General features: G+C 37.5%; 1 protein-coding gene across 1 annotated transcript in view; it reads left to right on the forward strand.

Moving 5' to 3' along the window:
- LOC117414196 (semaphorin-3D-like) overlaps positions 1-21,373 on the forward strand; it is a 50,426-nt gene that overhangs the window by 3,313 nt on the left and 25,740 nt on the right. The window contains exons 2-3 of the mRNA XM_058999502.1: positions 14,577-14,655; positions 20,233-20,418. Of these exons, the coding sequence (XP_058855485.1) occupies positions 20,289-20,418 (130 nt within the window). The 5' untranslated portion in view covers positions 14,577-14,655; positions 20,233-20,288. The remainder of the gene's footprint in view (positions 1-14,576; positions 14,656-20,232; positions 20,419-21,373) is intronic.

A 21,373-nucleotide genomic window follows, 5' to 3' on the forward strand; every position in this document is an offset into this window, starting at 1 on the left:
TGGAATCAGCTCAATAGACTTATACTGTACCAATGACATGAAGCAAAAAGGTGGTCATCTTATTCTAATTGGTACTTTTGTTATACTGATAACATTTTACAGAAAGCCATGATATTTTAAACATAAGCATCTGGTTACAAGCAAAATAAGTACACCTTTAACAGGCAAGTACAGTCAACAGGCACAGCTAGTACAGTTAAACAACCTGCTTTAAAACATCTATTTAAAAAAGACTAGCAGTAAGCCTTCAGTCAATCCAGGCTTAGGAAAAGAATTCCAGGAGCATAGAGGCTTAGGGCTATAGAAGCAAAAAGATTGAAATTGTGAAGTCTGGCTCTGTGCTTCTCCTAACAAACCAACATCCAGTAATTGTAACCAGGGGCGTAGAATAAGACAGATATGCAGGAGGCAAGGAGGAGCAAGTGGAAAGCTTTTTTGAGTAGAAAACATACAGATATGCTTGAAAACTACTTCAAGTTTGACAAGGCATTTTTCTTTAAATCTCTGTACTAATGTATGTCGCACTTAAGAGTTTTATATATCTAGAGAGTCACTTATACAATTGTAATTCAAAACTATGCAATACTTTTTATTGAGATAGCAGAATCTGGGGGTTTAAGGAGGTGCCTGTTCATCTTTTGGACTTACAATTGTAAATGGAATTTGCTTATCCAGTTGTGATTAATCTTGGGACAGATACTGTCGGGTTATTTTTATAGCTTGGTAACATATGTTGAATGAAAGTTAATAAAAAGCAAATCACATTTTCAGCACATTTACTGAAACAAAATCTTTTGCAGTTTCTCAAAATCCCCTGAAAATAACCTCCTGTTGTATCTAAGACAGGGATTTGATTTCAACATGCAATTGTCTTTCACTTTTTTTTTTTTTTTTTTTACATCTAACAGAGCGGAGTGCTCGCTAGAAATATTCTCTAGGTTATTTAAATAATAATTATAACCACTAGAAATAATTATGAACTCAGGGAAGCAAGTAATTATCTGATTTTTTAAGTAAAATGTGTTTTTTCAGAATAACATGGAAAGTTTCCAATTGCTGTCAATTAACAGTGCTGAAAAAAACACATTATCACATTATCACAAAGCTGGTTATCTGTGATAGTGTAATAGGTGTGACTTAACTACAACCCCCCTGTACCAAAATAGTTTCATAAATTGTAACTCAATCCGAAAAATTCCAAACTAAAATCTTTTCACTGAAAAGGTGTAGTGAAAACAAAATGCCCATTAGCAATGTCACAAAGTGTAAATATATATATTTTTTATTTTTGCAAATAGAATATATATTTCAGGTACCAGGCTTAAATGCCATGCATAGAGCTCACCTTTTTGTGTCAAGGTATCTCTGCTGTATTTTATGGTATTTGCCATTAATAAAAGGCAATAATTGTAATATTTTGTGTCAATGTTAACTAGTTTACTAGCACGTTTTACATTATTTAAAACAAAAATAAAACTAAACAACATGTGAAACAAATTAGGAATTAAGTTACATTACCAGCCACAGAGAAAATATAATTATGTTAGTAAAACTGTTTTGGTTTCAGTTTTACATAATCCTCTGAAAATAAACTCTTGGTGCATCTACAGGGATTTGATTTCAACACGTCCTTGTCTTTTTTATGTCTAACAGAGTTCAGTGCTCGCTAGAAATAGTCCCGAAACTATTTTTTCTCGTACAGCCACGTTTATTATTATTAGCTTCCTGCGTTTACCTAAAAGACCCAGCCTGTCTTCAGCACCACTTTAGCTGTCAAATGTTTGCCCACAAAAAAAAAAGAAAATCACGTTCAGTTTTTCCTTGAATTAACCCTGACCCCCCTCCAGGGATTTAGGACAGTGGTGTTACTGCTGTACCACCCTTCTCCCCAGAAACCTGTGCCTGTGTTATCTCAGCAGAGACTGCCAGGAGAAGAAGAAGATGGGGCGGGGGAGGGGGCACAGTGTACACTCTCAGCCAAAACATGTTTAAAATATTTGAGCATTCTTTATAAACTTACAAAAGCATGGCTGCCAAAAGTAAGCTATGCTCAGCTGAGGGTCTTCACTGCTCCCCGCTGCTTTACATAAGTCTTTAACAGCTGCCTTCACAGATCAGTACTTATCTTGGACTAACTGCTTTTCCAAAGGCAAGTTTACACTCATCTTTTTGATTTCTTAGTGCTGTATAACATTAGCGCTAATCGTGGATCTTGGTTACTGCACATTTTAAAGTTAAAAGAGCATACCTACATACATACATACACACTGCACACATTTAAAAACAACGTATTATATTTTCTGTTTGTCCTGGATGTACTCCAAACTGTCACATTTTTGGCAGCAATTTATTTTGAAATAGTCCACCAACAGGATAGGACTTGTATTAGCACTTAACGTGGTCTTCTGGATTTTAATCCACAGGATCTAACCAAGGGAAATGTATCTGTGTAGTCTTACAACACCCCATACCTGGCCACATAGGCATGAGAATGACGTGACCTGCTTTTAACAAGCTCGCCTGGGGAAAAAGACTCTTAATTAGAGGCTGCTTGCAATCCAAAGCAGCAGGAAAGATTATCATTAAATCTGCTATGAATGATTACATTGCACTGAGTATTCATTTAGTAACTCCTTGTTTTATTGCAAAGTTGTGCACACGGATGAAACAGCCGCAGTCGCTAACAGCTGAAATCAAGAGTGACCCACCAGACCTGAGTCTTTGTGTTCCTGACCTTAGAAGGAGCATAGAAGTCTGGTTCTGGTTCTACTGTCTACCTGTTGAGTTGTGCTTTAAGTTAAAATGGCTACAGTAATGTATACTACTACTGTTTATTTTTATTAAGTTTTGTATGAAACGTAAAAATAGTGTGTGCACGTGAACTACCGTTTCCAAAATGCCATCCCATCATCTGAAATGTTTTATCCTGGTAAATCAGTCGGTCTCATAGTCATTTTTCTGAAAGGGATGATTTTACCATTCCCTGATTTACAAAGAAATCAGAAATTCCTAATCTTCAAAAGCAATGAAACAGGAGGCAAAGTTTTACAAGAGGACACCCAGAAACTAAATTTGGCATCACCCTTGCTAACACTCTTCCTCCCTCAATTTAAGTGCTTAATAGATTCAATAAAGCACTAGCAACAACTCTGACAGTTTGAATAGTACAGTATGAACAGAATATGTTATGGTAGGCCTGAAGGATTTGTATTATATTGGGTTGGGCCAATATAATACATCCTTCATAACACTTGGCATAGAATCAACAATGTGCTGGAAGGTGTCTCCAGGGATGTTCATCTATTCAGTCATTAATATATCATGCAGTTGATGCAAAGGATCGTGATGACAAATGCATCATTGAAGTTGCTCCCAAACATGCTCAATTGTTTTGAGATCTCTAGGGGTTGTGGTGGCCAAGGAAGATGCCTCAAGTCTCTGCTAAGCTCCTCAAATGATTCACACACAGTTTTGCCACGGTTTTGCCACAGTTTTAGCCTTCTGTATATGGGTACAAGTGCAGCATTGCTGGTTCCCAGTCTCATCTGGAAAGTATAAATCATTATACTACTGAGAACAGGTGAATATCTTCATCTTCAAGTACGACAGGAATGTGTGCTAATGAGCGCTTCACTGTGTTGACTGATTTGAATCTGCTGACAAATGCTACTCATTAGAGCACCAGATTGACTATTCTGATGCTGGCTGTGAAGAATCGCTAATCTTGCACTGGGTGGGGAGCTATCGTTTACCGGAAGATACAATGGAAGTGAAGGCAGGTGGTCACTCCTTATTCCCCCCTCAGACAGAAGAGGCATGATTCAGACCCCATTCAAAACTGGATTTATTGTCAAGTGTGGTCTTGGGTCTAGGATACACAGCAACCAAAGTGATCAACAAACTCAATAACATCCATCAACAAATATATCACATTTTTAGAGGTCCAACATGCAGGAAAGGTCCTGTTTACAATTTTTTTAATTCTTTTTATTCACCTTTTCCAGTAAAATCTTCAGTGGATGCTAAATGTAGAATAACAGATTATAAAGTAAAAGGATCGATTAATTATAATTTAATTTGAAACTATTACATTTTACGACAGCACAAGCATGACATTTTCAGTAAAGTAACATTTTATAACAAAGATCAGTAAGAGCATTAATGAAGCTCTGGACTATCCAGATGTGGCCCAAGGATTGAGACACACGTGTGAATCAATGAACACCCTCTGACATTTACGTCTTTCTCGCATCATTTGTTTTGAAACATAATCATGGATGGAGGATTACTGCAAAGTTATTTCACATTTTCACTCATACTCTGTTAAGAGAACGTCTCCACTTAATCTTCATGAATGTCATAATAGGTTCCCTTGCAAATAAATAAAAGTCCCTATCAATATGACGTTTGGAAGAATAAATGGAAACACTCTTTACACAGAGACGGGGAGTGAAATTACCATAATACCATGACTCCCCTCCTGATCATTTGTAACATTTCCTTATCTAAACTTTAAGCTTGTCAGAGAGTCTCTGCTTTGGGTTACACCCATCGCTCACCCTTGTGTAAGCTAATAGAGCTTGTAAGCCAGGATAACAGGAAGCATTTTAAGCTCCTAAGTATTCTCATATGTTCTTGTGTCAGGGGAGAATACCAATACTGTAATGTTTAAGATCGTAAAGTGTAGAAAAGACATACAATGTAAAAACACCATGGTAAATGCATGGAAAATTCACTGTCATGGTAAATATGAGAACTTTTTTTGTACTGACTTCCAAAACTAGGGAGTATAAGCAGTTGTTATGGGAACTCCCCAGAAGAGAACATCCCCTTCTGTCAATTGCTACTGATTTTTATTAACAGCATTTTAAATGAGCGAAATTCGCCAAAATCCATTAACAGTATCAGAATCACTCGTACGCCCAGGAAGATTGACTCAATTAATGGGGATTAAGCAGCTGCACCTGTTAGAGCAATCCTGTAACCCTTCATGAAAACAGATATGCAGAAAGGAATTCCTAATCCAATACATAAAAATACTGATAATGTACTCATTATGCAAAGATAAACTTAGGTGGTGCAGTGATGCCCTCAGAGGACCCTTACAGAGGAAAATACTATTGAGATACAATAGGAATAGACAGCCCTTTATACTGCGGAACAGGCTCTATAGCGATATGGTCATGGCTCCCATTTGCCCCTGAATGCCATTAAACTAACACTAGTATTCTCGTTATAAGGCAGAACACAAATAGCACGGTTGCAGACCACAGCGTATATACCAGTAATAGAAATAAATTAGATTTTGAAGAAACATTGCAGTGTTTATGATATGGTAGTGCACTGGCATTGATATGGCACAATAATGGCACTGCAAGGGTTTACCAGTGTGTGTATCATTGTATCATTAAGAAAGCGTTGCTGCCCTGTAATCTACCAATGACTCGTACTATTGGAGCTACCATTGAGAAGCACCCTAAAGAACTCAACTATTATATTTTTATTCTGCTGCTGCTGCACTCTGCACAAAATTTAAAAAAGCAATCTGATCACATTTTGTTTGTGAGTCATCTGCTGAAATAAAACACTAACATGGTTGACACAGCCTCTGTTCTTGTAAAATAGATTTGATTCTCGATTTCTAAAAATAACAATTTCAGAAATCTTTGTTGTCAATACTGCAAAGACACCCTTCCTTACTGCAGCTGTCCAGTACTTTCGTATTCCACTTTAAAACATTCCCCAACTACACTCCCTAATTAGCTGGAAATGCAGACTAGACTGTGCACTGATACCCCGCAATTTGAGCAAATGTCAGACTAATTAATCTTCCCTTGGGCACATACTTATAGGGGGCTTAAATTTTCGAGACCTGTCAGGAAACGTTTTCACCTAATTTCAGGAAAATACCTTGTTTTCTAATTAGGTCTTTCTACGGGTACAGTGGAATTGTGGAAACTTGTTGGGTATTTGAAGTTTTAGTCTATTAGAGAGACCATGTTATGTGACATATTGTCAAGATTCTTATAATAATGGTTTATTTGGATGTGGAAGAAGGCAAAAGGTAACTGTAGCATTTGGAATTTTAATATAAATCATTGTAGCCATACCCGGGTTTTACCTTTGACAGACACACAGATAAATGTGTCCATAATGACTGTGATATATTCACTCTGGGACCTGCCTCTGTGTCATTGCACTGGTAAATTGGCTATGCTTTCCAAGCAGGCAGAGGATTATAAATGAATGCTTTAAGTCGGCATGGTTACAACAGTGGATAGCTCTGCATCCATGACTAAAATTCTTGGATGTACTTGGATTTATTTAGGTATATAATACTGTCTAAAATATTTTGCTGAAAAAACACTGGTGCTCTGAAGCAGCAACAAACAGCAACACATTTTGTAGTTGAATTGTTCAATTCATGTAGGCAGATGCCTTGAATTGATGTACAATTTGCACCAGTGAAAATGCTTAGAATGAATTAGTATGAATCAAAAATAAAACAATTCCAAAAGGATTAAAAAAAAAAAAAGTATTGCAAAAGTTGAAATTGACACATCAGGTAATTCATAAAAGGCCTTTTTTTTTATTTAGTAGTCGGCAATTATTTTTTATTATTTTCTCCCAATTTAGAATATCCAATTATTATTTAAGCTCAGCTCACCGCTACCACCCCTGCACTGACTCTGGAGTGGCGAAGACGAACACACTCTGTCCTCCGAAGCGTGTGCCGTCAGTCGACCGCTTCTTTTCACACTGCAGACTCGCTATGCAGCCACATCAGTGCTACAGCGTCGGAGGACAACGCAGCTCTGGACAGCTTACAGGGAAACCTGCAGGTGCCCATCCAGACTACAGGGATCAGTGGTGCACAGTGAGCCGAGGACACCCTGGCCGACCTTCGCCCTCCCCCCCCCGTCCACGGTCGGCAATGGAATAGCCTGGACCGTCGACGTCCAGGCTGTAGGGCGCATCCTGCACTCCACGCGGAGTGCCTTTACTGGATGCACCACTCGGGAACCCCATAAGGCCTTTTTAATTATGGTTAGGTCCTAAATGTGTAACCTTGTGGCACAGACAGAAATAAAATTGGGCCGAGTACAAGTTGAAAGCAATACTAAATAGACAGGATCTAATAAGGAGTGATTTTCCTAATGCCCATAGTGAACGTGCTCCAGTGTGATGAAAGGCAGTGGCCGAAAGAAAGTGCTGCCACCATGGGTGATATTGGGGAGTGTGTGGAATGCACTAAAGGACTGCATCCTTACAATAGATAGTTCAAATGTGTAAACAAGATATACAGATCACACAGGAAGACACATTGCTAGTGTATCAGATACTTTGTCTCCGGAACATTCCTGTGAAGGTTCCCTTGCAGGAAAGCAGGAAGTAAGGAGAATCCCTGCCCTTTTTTAATACAAATCCCAAAGATTTATTTTACATTTGCTCAGCAAACAGGTCCTCCAGCATACATCTCACCCACAGGACACCCATTAAATGAAGTGGAATGTCACTCTGCACTGTAGTCTAATGTTGACACAACAGTTAGTAATCCCCACTGGTCTGTTAATCCGATCTTCTTCTGCAGTGCTGATGGGCAGTTTAGTGGCAATAGTTGAACCTGTTGGATAAAGGCAAATCTAAGCACAATTAAAAGTGTAGCCAATAAGATGGTTTCAAAGTCCCATTTTCACTACTCCCATTATTATTGTGCCGTTGAACCTGTAATGGTTAAACAGAGACTAACTTATCTATTTAAAACTTGAGTTAACATGATGTCTAATGCACATTATAGTTTTTACTATAATGTATTATTATTATTATTATTAATAATAATAATAATAATAATAATGTTGTGCATTTATATGTTTCAAGAATATATTTTTGGATATTTTGCATATATGGGTATATGGCCCTTTTTTTCCAGGACATCAAAAATATATATATATAAATATTCATCAGTCATGTGGGACAACAGCTAACATGTTCTTTATACATTTAAAGAGGGCTTGAGTTTGTTTAAACTGTAGTTCATTTACTTTAATCAATATAAGCAACAGACAAGTTGGTGTCCAGATGGCACCAGACAACACTTTTAAATCTTCTGTTGATAGAAACCAATCTACACAAAACAGAGCTGGCTACTGCTGGATAACAGTAAGGAAACACATTAGCTGGGTGTTTTGTAGAGATATCGCAAGTCATTGTTGTTGGTTAACGGTGGTCATATGAATGGTCTTGTATTTAACTTGGTCATCTGACAATGCATTTATGCTGTTATGTTGCCAAAGTGTTAGCTGGGAAAACAAAAAAACAGCAGTAAATGTGATTTTTAGTTATTTGTTTATTTAGCAGACGCCTTTATCCAACGTGACTTACAAAGACTAGGGTGTGTGAACTATGCATCAGCTGCAGAGTCACTTACAACAACGTCTCACCAGAAAGACAGAGCACAAGGAGGTTAAGTGAGTTGCTCAGGGTCACGCAGTGAGTAAGCCGGGAGTTGAACCGGGGACCTCCTGGTTACAAGCACTTTTCTTTAACCACTGGACAAAACAGCCTCCTTATGAACTCGCATAATGACTCAAACTGAAATACTGCACAAACCCATTTTATTACAAATGCCTGAGAAAGCTTCTTGTTGCCATGTAGATCCTAACACCATTATATTCACTTACAATGCATTGGCGCTGAAAATGGCAACACTGGGAAATGGTAGCACAAGGCATGCTACAGTAGCACGAGTCAGTTTTATAAGGAGGAACTATAGAGTTCTATCCACAAAAGCTTTAACTCATGAGGTATTTAAAGAATGTTTTTATAGATTTAATACCATTTCATATACATGAAACTGTTTGCAGTTTCTTTCCATTTCCAGGCATATAAAACATTATATTTAATATTTATTAAAATCGAAAAGGTCAAAAGGTCACTTGAATACCCTGGAAATTAACCCAGGGGGCATCTTGTTTTTGCAAATTCCTTTTACAAGCTTTTCTGTGGTTTATCATGTTAACAGTTTAGGAAAAGCATGCTAACCCAAAGCTTTGCATGGGCAAAAGCTTGATGAAGCCAAGAAAATCATTGTGAAGCCATTGTGAAAGTATTGTGAAACAACGGGGAGCGTGGTAAAGTAACTGAAAATACTATTGTATACTTTTATAAGGGACAAGAGCCCGCATATTTGAGTTCTCAGAGCTTTTTACTGTTTTGGTGGAGGACTTTCATGCTATTGATCTCTTTCATTGTAACACAGCTGCAATTGAAGACATCCTAGAGTACGAAACATAGCTTCTTAGCAGTCAGCTTCTTTGTACAATGATTCAACAGTGCTTATAACAGAAGTGTCCACCTATGTATTTACTTGGATATCTGGCATCTGGCGTTGGGGAACCTTCTTCAAATTAGCCCTTGTATCTGAAACTCACAGAGGGAGGGGGTGGGTGCTGTTGGTAATGTTACTGTCTTCTTGGCAGAACCGAAAAAAACAAAACAGAACTGAAAATCCAGAGAGTTCATGTTGAAATCCTGAGAGCCTTCATGTTGAAGAGGTCAGAAGGGATGTCATACGTGGGTGTAAAACCAAACACAAGAAAACCCCTACTTCTCATAACAGTGCATTTTTAACAAAAGAGGGTTTTTACACTTCAAAGTAGGAATTTTAACCAGACACAAGAAATAGTGTCTAAGAGGTAACTGGAATGCTGGCCAGCTAGAAATACCTTGAACTGTGAGGAGTACAGGTTCTGTAGAAGTCCATCACTTTCTCAATGTTGCACTGTTGGAATTATAACACTAATGCCCCTACTGGCCTGTCACATTTTCCAAGCGAGGCTGAAACATTTCAGGTGAAGGTGTTATCACTTAGTAAGTTTGTTTATACTTTCAGACTCCACATCTGGCATTGATTAGAAACACTGCGCCACAATTGTGTGTTTTCCCAATGTTTTTTTCTCTCTTTCTTTTCAGTCAGCCCTGTGTTGGCTGTTTGTGGTTAGTTACTCGTGTTTGAACTTGGAATTGCACCTATTTTAATTATTTTATTTGACTCCAAATGTGTGCCACATGAAAGAAGAGTCAATATGCTAGATTCGTGTAATTAGCGCAACATTTTTCTGAAAAGAAAAAAAAAACTCTTAAATACTAGCTAGTAAAATCCCTGTACTGTTTATTCTTTCTAGTCATTTGTCTACAACAATATGCTGACAAAACAAACAAAACATCCAGGGTTCTCTATATTTACAATATGCATGCCATGGAAAACCAGCTTAATCACTATATAGTTAGTCTACACCTGATAGAGGTATGGGTTTTGGTATATTAATTTTCATACATACCAAACAGAAGCTGAAAAGAGCCATATTCAGGATGGTTTGACCTTGGAAATAGGTAGCTGAGTACAGTAAGCAGGATTCACACAGGCAGAATAGATGTATTTAAATACAAGACAAACCATGACCAACCATCTAAAAAAACAAGCCTTCCTGGCTTCCTCTTTATTACAATACTGTTACAGGTAAATTACCTCATTTCTTGATCATCACTTATTCTTATGGCTATTTGTTTGGATCAGCTTTTACACCTTTAAAGATTTTGGCCCCATGTTTTATAAATAAATGTTTGTAAATTTGTTTGCAACATTTTTTTTCTTTCACACATAGATGCACCATTTTGTGTAAACTAGCATTTTGTATAATAGAATAATATGGCTTAGAATCCATACAAGCACAGTATTATAAAGCAGTTGTTCAATGATTATGACTGGTCAGAAAGCATGGGACACACCATCAATTTAATAAAATAGATGCATTTTCTGGATTTCTGAGAGTGGCAGGTTTACTATTCTATGTACTGTATTACATTACAGTGCATTGATCCCTTTGCCAGCTAGTCTCTCTGTTCTTGCAGGATTGAAAGGAAAAGCGTGGGTTTGATTCCTAATGGTTTACTCTGATCCTCTTGGTCTGTATCTGAACAATCCCTCCTGTAATCAAGCGGTAGGAGTGCTTGAATTGGGGAAAACATTATTGTGGAGTGAGCAGAGCCTTCCAATGTTCTTTCTTCTCTTCTTTCTTAGCTGCACCTGCCTTTTCCGTGCTCATTTTTGAAAACTTTTTATAGTTGGCCAAAGAAACACCAAACCTAAGCAATGGATTTTACCAAGCTGCTGAACCTTGAGCCCAGTCTGTCAGGCTTCCACCAGGTCTTCTCAATGTTTCTACTAAAATGCAATGTCAACTTACCATGAAAGACCTGCTGAAATGCACTGTACCCATTGCACATTGTAGGTCTGCTTGTCATGTGGTCGTTTCAGGACCTCACTGAAACCGATCTGTAATCCGACCTCCACTTGCACCAGTTCATTTGGTCAGTTGGTCATAGAATCACACACATTTGTGTTCACACCATCCCCTCCAGTAACCACCACTGGATGATGTCTTTATAAGCTGCTTTGTAGTGGAGGAGTTATTAGGGTGGTGTTCAAGGGACTTACTCTGCATACATCCTCAAACAGCGCTCAGATAATCAGGAATTTAGCTTCAGTTTTTCCTATGTTGCTCAATACAGCTTTTACAAGTGACATGCACTGCCTGCTGTGACCACCTATTAGTCATACAGAATGAGAATTCTTTAAGAGAACAGAGAGCACAACTGATCATTACTGAGAGACGTAATCTACTGGTACCTCCTGGTGTGTTTCGACACCAACCCTCCTCCTCTGGCTGTGAAGCAGAACAAGGGATGATTCAGCTCCGGAAAGGATATTTTTTTAAAGGCAAGCTCTCTCTCAGACACCATTCTTTAAATCGCTATTTACCAACCCAGTTACGTGACAAAATCTTTGTCAGATGCCTAGTTAGTATTCACTTGCAGTCAACTTGTAGAGTTCTTGAAAAGACTGTCAATTAATTTCATTCAGCTTCAATCAATAGGACAAATAGGACCCTGTGAGCGGAGCAGCAGGCTTACTGTGCTGAACCTGGCATCTTCTCTTAGTTGCTAAGGTGTGCTGATGCCAGTGTTTAGTACATAGCCAAAGCACTGTCGGGAGCCAAGAGATTTCTTTTCAGGAGCCAAAACTGGCAGTCTGGGGTCGGTTTGATCATAGGAAAAAGGCTATTCATAGCTACTGTCTTCTCAAATTAGTTTTGATCCACCTCTAAAGAATATATGACAAGGGCTTGTATTTAAAACAGTGTTCCACATTCAAGACCTATAAGTAAATTATTAGGCTGGCTTCAATCCCACTAGCGCAAACAGTACTCCTCTGTGGAACAGTACTCCTCTGTGGAACAGTACTCCTCTGCGGCATCATTTAATGTTTTTGTGCTTATGATAGAGGGATAGATTGAGAGCACTGCTGGCTGTGGGCTCTTGTTAATCCCTGAATTACTTCCCCACATACTGCCAATCTGTTGAAACCCCTGACCAAAACACCACACTCTCTTTGGGTAAGAATGAGGTAATTTCATCTCTGGGCAACCTCACTCTGTGTTTGTTTAAATAAATTTTTTTTTTCAGACCTGCCATCCTTCAGTTGAGAGAGTGACCTGTTTTTGTTTTTGCAGTATCAGCTTGAATAACAGTCACTAAATTAATCTTCAGGATGTAAAATGTTGAATGTACTCTTTCAGCTTTATAGTGGCACAGAAAGGTTACATACAGTTATGGCCAAAAGTTTTGCATCACCCAAAAGAATGAACTCATTTTGCTTTATAAAGTCGAATGAAACCTGCTAAATAATGGTACATACTGCTTTGTAGTTTTCCATATACTTAACGAAAAACTGACAAATTAAAAAATGTGACATTTTGAACATGAAATGTATTGAGGCGCCTGGTAGACTTTTTTTTTTCATGAATACAATCCAATTTTATATATAATTTATTTACAGTATGATGTATATAGAAGAAGAAATATGACAAAAGTGTTACATTTCTGGCAGGGAACATGCAATACATTAATTCAGGGAGGTGATTTAGTATTATTTATTTACTTATTTGGCAGACGTCTTTATCCAGATTTGATGATTTATCAGCACAGGGGGCTTAAAACCTTACCCTTACCATAGTTAGAGGAGGAAACCTGCAATATATATCTACAGAAGGGAAGGAGGAGGACTCTTGTTCAAGATGAATGTGGAAAGATTTGAATTTATTGTCTCTGCTGTGCTAATACAGTTATTCTGAAGAGAGATCTCTTTACCGGCTGTGAGAAAATGATAATGCTTTATTTGAAATGGACACTCGTGACACCTTCATAAAAACAACGCAACACTGTAAAACAACGTGCATAATCTCTTTGAAAACAGACATAACATGCATATGATTTTTCATGACATGTTGTCATAACATTTATTACAAACCAAAGTGCTGGAATTGAAAATTTAGCATTTCAAGTCTGTGACTTGTAGTCATCAACGCCTTGCCTATAATTAAGTAATATCATTTTTAGCAGCAGTGGAGTAACTAATGTGTGGACTACATGTTATCGATACTTGTATGAATGTTGTGTCTGATTTCAAAGTGATTCTGAAGGATTATGCACAAAGTTATACAATGGTATGTAACCTTTCTGAAAGCGTTATGAATGCTACATTGGATTCAGTTTAAAGACAATGTTACCAAAGCAATTACTGTTAAAAGACATTTTAATCTGGATGTTACCTTATATAAATAGAAGTCTCATATCACAGAAACATTTTAAAATATCTCTGAAATACCAGGACAAAGACAACATTCTTATACATTCATAATTACTTTCAAACTATTTTAAGGTGTTTTAATGAAACAATTTTATCATATATGTTACTTTATTGTATTAAATTTAACTCTAACTTGATTAATCAATTGAAAATTAATCGATTAAAACAAACTAGTGGTATTGGCACCAATAGCTGGTTGCAAAAAGTCTTGGCTTTTATTTTTAAATACTCTTGAAGTTAGCAGTTCTATATGGAGTTGTTAGTAAAATGTTATGAGTTATGTATAACATAATAGCAAGTGGTTGTTCATTTTAGTTTCCTGAGATATAAGACCTTTTAAGATCTACTTCATACCATACATCTGCTTCAGGTAGAACCATGCCTACTTTGCTCACAGAGTGATAGAAAGATGTAAATGCTAAGACTAACTTTGAGGATGTAAAGAAACAAAAACGTTATTTCTGTTATTTCTCACCGAGTGCTAAACCCTGGGAATATGTTAAAGTGAATCAAATTGAACCACCAAGACTAATGTGGTGTGGGATATTTATTTTGCTGTGCAGAAGAAATAACAACCCACAACCAAGCTGCCATAGTTTAAAAAACAGTATTTCAGCCTACTTTCCTTACATCTAATGTGCATGGGCCTGGGTGGTTTGAGCGGCTGCTTATGCTTCAGCACCATCAGATCTGTATTTAAAAATGGTCTTTGGGGAAAGTATTGTATTTCTAGAGGATTTAGAAACGTGTTTTGTTTACTTTTTCTTCTGATTACAATAATCAAGAAAAGGGAAAACATCTGTTAAGAAAGACTAGAAGGTTTCAGATAATGACTACTTAAAATCTACTTTTTCATTTTTCATTTTAGGAGAGAATTTCAACTACAACAACAGGTATACAAGCTTCTTCCTTTGCCATTGAATCCAGCTGGTCACTGACACCAAAAGGTAATGCTCCTTCTGCTGCCTGAAGCAGTATGTACACAACATGCAAGATATGCAGTAACTTTAAAGGTGTCACATTTTATTCCACAAATAAAGCTTTTATATGGATGTGTTTCACCTGGAGATCTGATATTTTTATGGGTTTGTAAAATGAAAACCTTCTTAAGTATATAAAAACTGCAAGATAATTTTCTGGCAATAAATGAAACAGTTTACCTAGATATTAAACAATTTAATGACCTCAGTTTGGGATTCCTAAACCAGCATCAACTATGGTTATAGATAGCAAACTGCAATTAGTGTAGTATACATTATCTTTATTTTTGCCAAAATATAGACATACAAGGGGTGCTATACTTTTTTTTTTTTTTTTTTTTTCAATAGAACCAGTTGAACCCAAACTGTTTTTTGAATAGCTGTTAATATGTAATTGACAACGGGAAAATTGTATGCAACAAAAGCAGAAGGATTAAACACACGTCAGCCTAATTATGAAAACAGTACACAGTAAAAAAGAGTTTGTTCTATTGTATTAATCCAGCTTGTCTTCTTGTTCTATTGTTGTTTAACAGTGTTCAAAGATTTCATTCACTGCTAGTAATGTGTGTATTGCGGAAATGCTTTTTGTAAAAAGAAAAAAGTTTTAACGAGCATTCCATTGAGAATTATAAATCACACATGAGAAACAATCATAAAGGATTTGTCAACATTTCAGTACATCTTGTTTAAAGATGTCATCCCATGCATAGAACATGCGACACAATTGTAAAGTTAAAAAAACAACAGCACTTTTTATGTCTAATCATAGTTCCTGAGTACAGTCTTCATTTTTATTAAAACCATGATTCTGCTGATCGGGGTCTGCTAATTGATCTGCTCAGGTTTCATCAGGATAACATGTTGTATCTGAATTCTGGTTTTTCAACTTCTCTGTAAGGGCAGGCAGATAATACAACATGATACTGTCATTCCATAATACATGATTGTTTTGGGAACAAAGTCTACATCGTGGATGCAACGTGGAACTAAGCCTTCACAATTCACAACAGTGTTTGTGTTGAGTCTTCAAAGAACTAGAGAAGCATGACAAAGTTCAGATCAAATGCTTATGGAACTCGAGTGTTGCTATCATAAGCCTGACAAAGAAAATTAGTTTGGACAGTTTTATAGTAAAGGCCTCTTGGGTTTCAGCACCTCCCCATTATGTCTGTTTTCCTGTTGATAGTTTTGATGAAATGTAATTATTGTAAAGTTGAAGAATCTGTTTCAGATATCAAAGCCATGAGTGCCCTAAGTGCTTCACTGTGTTAGTGTCAGGGAAATGCATCATCTGGGGAAGATGTGTGGTCAGTGAGAAGGAGAGATGATATAGACTTGTGGAAGTGAACCATCAAGATCTCAGCCAGCTCCCTTGAACCCAAGTCTGAGAAAGCGTATAGTGCTCAGACTCATTGTTCTGATAAGATAGCCAAGACTAAAATGTTGACTTAACCCTTTAGCCTGGAATCCGCTACAAGGGTCTCTTTTTACATTACTCCATATGGTTCCCTACGTTTTTACTAATGTAAACGAGCATGAATCTGTTCAAAGTGCTGTGAGTTTTGCAGAAGACCTGTAACTGTTGTTGTTGTTGTTAGTGGTTCAGGATAACATAATGTCAATACATTATTATTATTATTATTATTATTATTTTTTATTTCTTAGCAGACACCCTTATCCAGGGCGACTTACAATTGTTACAAGACATCACATTATTTTTACATACAATTACCCATTTATACAGTTGGGTTTTTACTGGAGCAATCTAGGTAAAGTACCTTGCTCAAGGGTACAGCAGCAGTGTCCCCCCACCTGGGACTGGACCCACGACCCTCCGGTCAAGAGTCCAGAGCCCTAACCACTACTCCACACTGCTGCACATTGTTGAAGGTTGAAGGTTAAACTAAAGTTATGAAGCCAGTATGATATTGGTTACAACCTTTTGCTTGGTTTCAGTAGCTCCAAATATCTTAAGTTTCATACGCTGGATGTCAGTAGTGTTGGACTTTGTTAGTCTATCACATATGTTACGGTGACGTCATCATCTAAAACAAATTTGTTAATATAGTCACTGTTGATTGTTTAAAATAAAACCCTAAAGAGCTTGTTGAACACCAGTGATATAGCTGGAATAAATTATAATCTACTGTCACAACCACAGCAGAGAGCTGGGGACCCGTTACCTAATGAGGGCCAACACTTTAGTGTAAATCTCTTTAGAAGTGCTGTCCTTTACAGTTCAATGTCACAGCCACCCCACATTGTAATGAGCTGGAAAACAGTCAAATAAAGTGAACGAATCTCTGTCAAGTAAAAAGGATTTTCTGTATAACCAAGCAAAGGTTTATGGTTTGTTTGAAACAGACGATTAATGGCCTGATAAAGTTTGACAATTTCAAGCTGTGGGATTGCTGATTCCATATGTTATCCTCTACACTGTCTCATTAGCAGCAGAGACAGAAAACCGAGACTGTGCCAAAAAGGGCTCTGTTAATAAATTACAGCAGGGTTACTGTATGTTGAGGCAGGGCACAGTAGGGCATTAAGGTGATGTGGTGCCCTCCTATTAATCCTGTAATTGAAAACCTGGAGCAACAGACAGCTGTTACTTGTTCTGCTATGATGGAGGCTATTTTTTAGTTTGATGTGCCTTTTTGTTCATCTTCTGGTGTGAGCAACTGGTGGGAGGCATCTGTTTTGAATGCACTCATTACTTCAAAGCAGTGATATCTCCGCTTTTAGGTTCTTTTATGTTTAACAAGTTTACAGAAAATAATTAAAACTCCCCTCCTGCATCAACTTCTTCATTCTTCACTTTTGAACTCTTAAAGCAATGGAGCGTTCCAACTGTTGAGCCGAGACCCACTGCTTGCAAATTCTAGGACTGTTCAAGATGCGTACAGCCAATATATTCACATACATAAGGTTTGTTAAAGCACTCTGTTTACTTTTGGAATGTTTAGTGAAGTGATTTTTTTTATTTTTTTTTATTTTCGTGCTTGTGATTTTGCAGTTGTACTTCATACAAGATGTCATTTTATAGCTTCCAATCTAAGTCATAATCAATAATGGTTAGAAAGTTCCCAAGATTCTATCTATGATGGACTAGCCACTAGTTCGGCATTTAAACAGCTGTTGTTTCTAAATGTTGGCATTACCATTGTGTAGGGAATGAAAAACAGATGCAAAATCCACAGGCTTGTTTATTCTTGACTCATTCTGGTCAGATACAAATACGTCATTTAAAAACTCAATCTAAAATATAGAGTAGTTAATGCATTCCATATTGTATACAATATCTCTCTCTCTCGCTCTCTCTCTGTCTCTATATGTGTGTGTGTGTGTGTGTGTGTGTATATATATATATATATATATATATATATATGTGTGTATATATATAATATATATATATATATTTGTATATATATATTGTTAATGTTCTCCATTCAGCATGATATTCAGTAGGTGGTTAGCAAAGAACAAACTTGTAGTGCTTATGAAGCAAAATTACACTTCTAGAGTCCAGCTCTAAATATTTTTGTTACACTATCCCTATGATGTTATGGCATTCTAAAGTGTTTCTGTGGTGCTCGTATCTCATTGGCTTTTCAAGCTCCCTTCTTCACACTGGGACTGCCCCCTTGTCACTAGCTAAAGGAGGTAGTCTTGTTTATTCAGCTTAAAACTTGATTTTATTCAGTCTGAAATGTGTTAACTAGATACACCATGGAACAAACCAAAAAAAGAGAAAGAAAATGAGACATTAAAGAAATTTAGACAACTTTTTTTTCTGGTCTTGCATTCCACTTCTGACAAATTCCTGGTTCTATTTAGTTTGATATGATATACAGTAGATTTGATTTAGGTTAGATTAAGTATCAAATGCCACATGTTGACAGTCAAGTTGCTCCCTATGCTGTTAAAGTTTACTGCCAGACACACAACTTCACAGCCTCACAGATCCCTCCCAGCACCTGGACCTGTTATCAGACCATCACAGTTAATTCAGACCCAGGCTGTAGGCCAACTGCAGTCAAGAGTCTGGAGACCTGGGATTAAATGAGAAAGATTTACAATTTTACAGGGGGAGTGCTGTAAAACTGCCACCTGATCTGATTAGCAGGATTTAAGCTATCATGACTTTAAAGGTTTTGTACAATAAATCAGTCTTGAAAAACATCAATGTGCTGAGACATTTAGTACAGCTTTTTAAGTGGTTAATCAGGGAAGGCTGCACACTCTTAGGAACTCAACCAAGACCTCTTCCAAAAGCCAGGGATTCATCAGTGGTCAGCATATATGTAGACCCAGAGATTGTGCTTTTAATCTGCATTCTGTTAATGGGTTTAACAATATCTGTGGTAGATGTAAATATGAATCAGTGATCCTTCTTAGTACCTTTGTACAAAGACATTTCATCTGAAAGGCTATGAAGGAAAACAGCTCACATCTCTTATTCACAGTACTAAAACCTTTTGCATGTAACACTGTATTCCTAGATGGTTATGTGAATGTTGCACTCTGTACAATGTCAATGGTAATGGTTTGAGGTCTCCGGGACCTCTTTAGAAACATGATCCAGGAACTCATAAGAGCTATCCTGATGTGAAACAATTTAGATTAAAACAGAGCTTTAGAAACATCAGCCCTTACAAATGATATGGACATTTGAAGTTTGCAGATAGATATCTTTATGACTCATTAACAGAACAGCTGCGGGAGACTATTTATTATTTCTAAATAGGGCTGATTTTTCAACGCTGCATATAATCCAGTCCAATACAAACTGGATTTATACAGGGTCATTAAAGTGCAGAAATCCCAAAGTGCCTCACATGAGAAAGCCTCAGGTCTTAAACAATTGCAGTAAATCAGATTGCCCATCACTGCTTTGAAATCCATTTCTTGTCCATTTAATATCTTTATTCACATTATTCCTGGTCCCACTTTTATTGTGCAGAGAATCTGTTGGTTCTTCAGAATATTCAAATAGTTCTAATACAATACCTTTGCTTTAGGTCACATGGTCTCTGAATGCAGTAACTCTTTGGAGTACATTTCAGCTACAACAGGAAACAGCAAAAATATCAGCATATTCCAAACTGAAGAGTAAAATACAAGCAAAGAACATATAGAACTTCAACAGAATATTGCTGGTTGTCACTTCATTAAGTGTCTTGGAAAATATGTCAGGGGTAATTGAAACCCAGGCTCTTCACAGTGTTTGAATTGAGTTTGCTTCCTTCAGCTTTATCTTATCTGTTTAAGTAAGTACTTCCCAAAGCATTGCTGATCTGAATGTGCCATGCATCGAGAGGTGTTGTCGACGTCATTAAAACCAGTGTTGTGGAATGTTAACCAAAAGACAGCTGTTGAGGCTTAACACAGGATATACTTTTTAGTTGCTATCTAGAGCTGAGGTAAATGTTGGCACTCATGTACAGCATGCCTGCCCCTAGTGGGACTTCTATTGTAATTGTGGCGTTCAGCCAGAATTCAATATGAATTTGCGGCCATTGTTTTAAAGTGTTACCCTCTCAGTTTGCAGGTTCCCCGCAGGGTGATGTTGTAAGGCAGCGTGACTCTGGAATCAAGAGATGGGATTTCTGACTGTGTTGTCCAGGAGTAGGTCACTGCTCCTCTGCCTGCTGATCCAGCTTCTCCAGGTGGCCTCCTGGAGCTCAGCTTGGACTCAGGGGGCGGCGCGCCTGCGCCTCTCATACCGAGGTAACCTTGTGATATGTGCTGTACAGTATTGAGGAGTTATTGCAACTGCATACACTTGGTCTCCTGTGTCATTTAGAATGATATCCTTCTCTCAGCTACTGATTTCCCACTTTATGTATCCATTGGTACCAAGTTTTAAGTGTTGTTACAGGGAATTGCCCAGTGAATAGGATGGTACTGTATAAAACAAGATAAAGCCAAGTAAATCTTTATGATTAATGCCATAAATCCACCCCCTCTCAAGATTATAAAACTCATTTGACCTTTTAATGTTGTTGAGAGTGTAAGGACTGACATCTTCTTATTAGAAAGTACAATAAAGTTTTAACTCATTAGTCATTTCAAGAATATATTTGCGAAGTCATTTTGAACAGTCTAGAAGTGTCATGAATATGAAGCTGTACTTTAGTCATTTAAAACAAACTTTGATTTAAAGCTTCTCAAAACCTGCTCGAGATGAAGACAGAGCAATCACTGTAGCTAAACACTATTTGAAGCTGCAGAGGCTGCCTGTCTTGTCTGTCTAAAACAATTGTGATTGAAAACAAATACATATTTCCTGGTTAAAACCTGAAGACCAGGATTAAAAACCATCGAGCTGAAGCTTTGTGAATGGGGCCCTATTTATTTTCCATCACTGTTTCTGTTCCCATGGAAATGCTTGATAGTATGTGAGAAACATTTCTGCTATCTTTCATCTAGTAAAGTGCTTCTCAAGACTGCCACCAGCACTGTGACTCTGGGCCTATGAGAGTTCTCTGTAGATACTTTATTCAGAACACTGGAGTGCCATTGGTCTTTACTAGATGTCACTGTAAGGCACAGTGGATGCTGCCTAAGTAGAAGGCTCCAGTGTATCTTGTAGAGGCCATCCCCAGAAGACGTCGATAGGCTTTGCCCTTGAAGCCTGGAATGTGCCCTGCTAATATATCAGAGGCCACTTTTTTTTTGTGAT

The sequence above is a fragment of the Acipenser ruthenus genome, chromosome 25 (assembly GCF_902713425.1).
Source record: "Acipenser ruthenus chromosome 25, fAciRut3.2 maternal haplotype, whole genome shotgun sequence".
NCBI classification, from domain to species: domain Eukaryota; kingdom Metazoa; phylum Chordata; class Actinopteri; order Acipenseriformes; family Acipenseridae; genus Acipenser; species Acipenser ruthenus.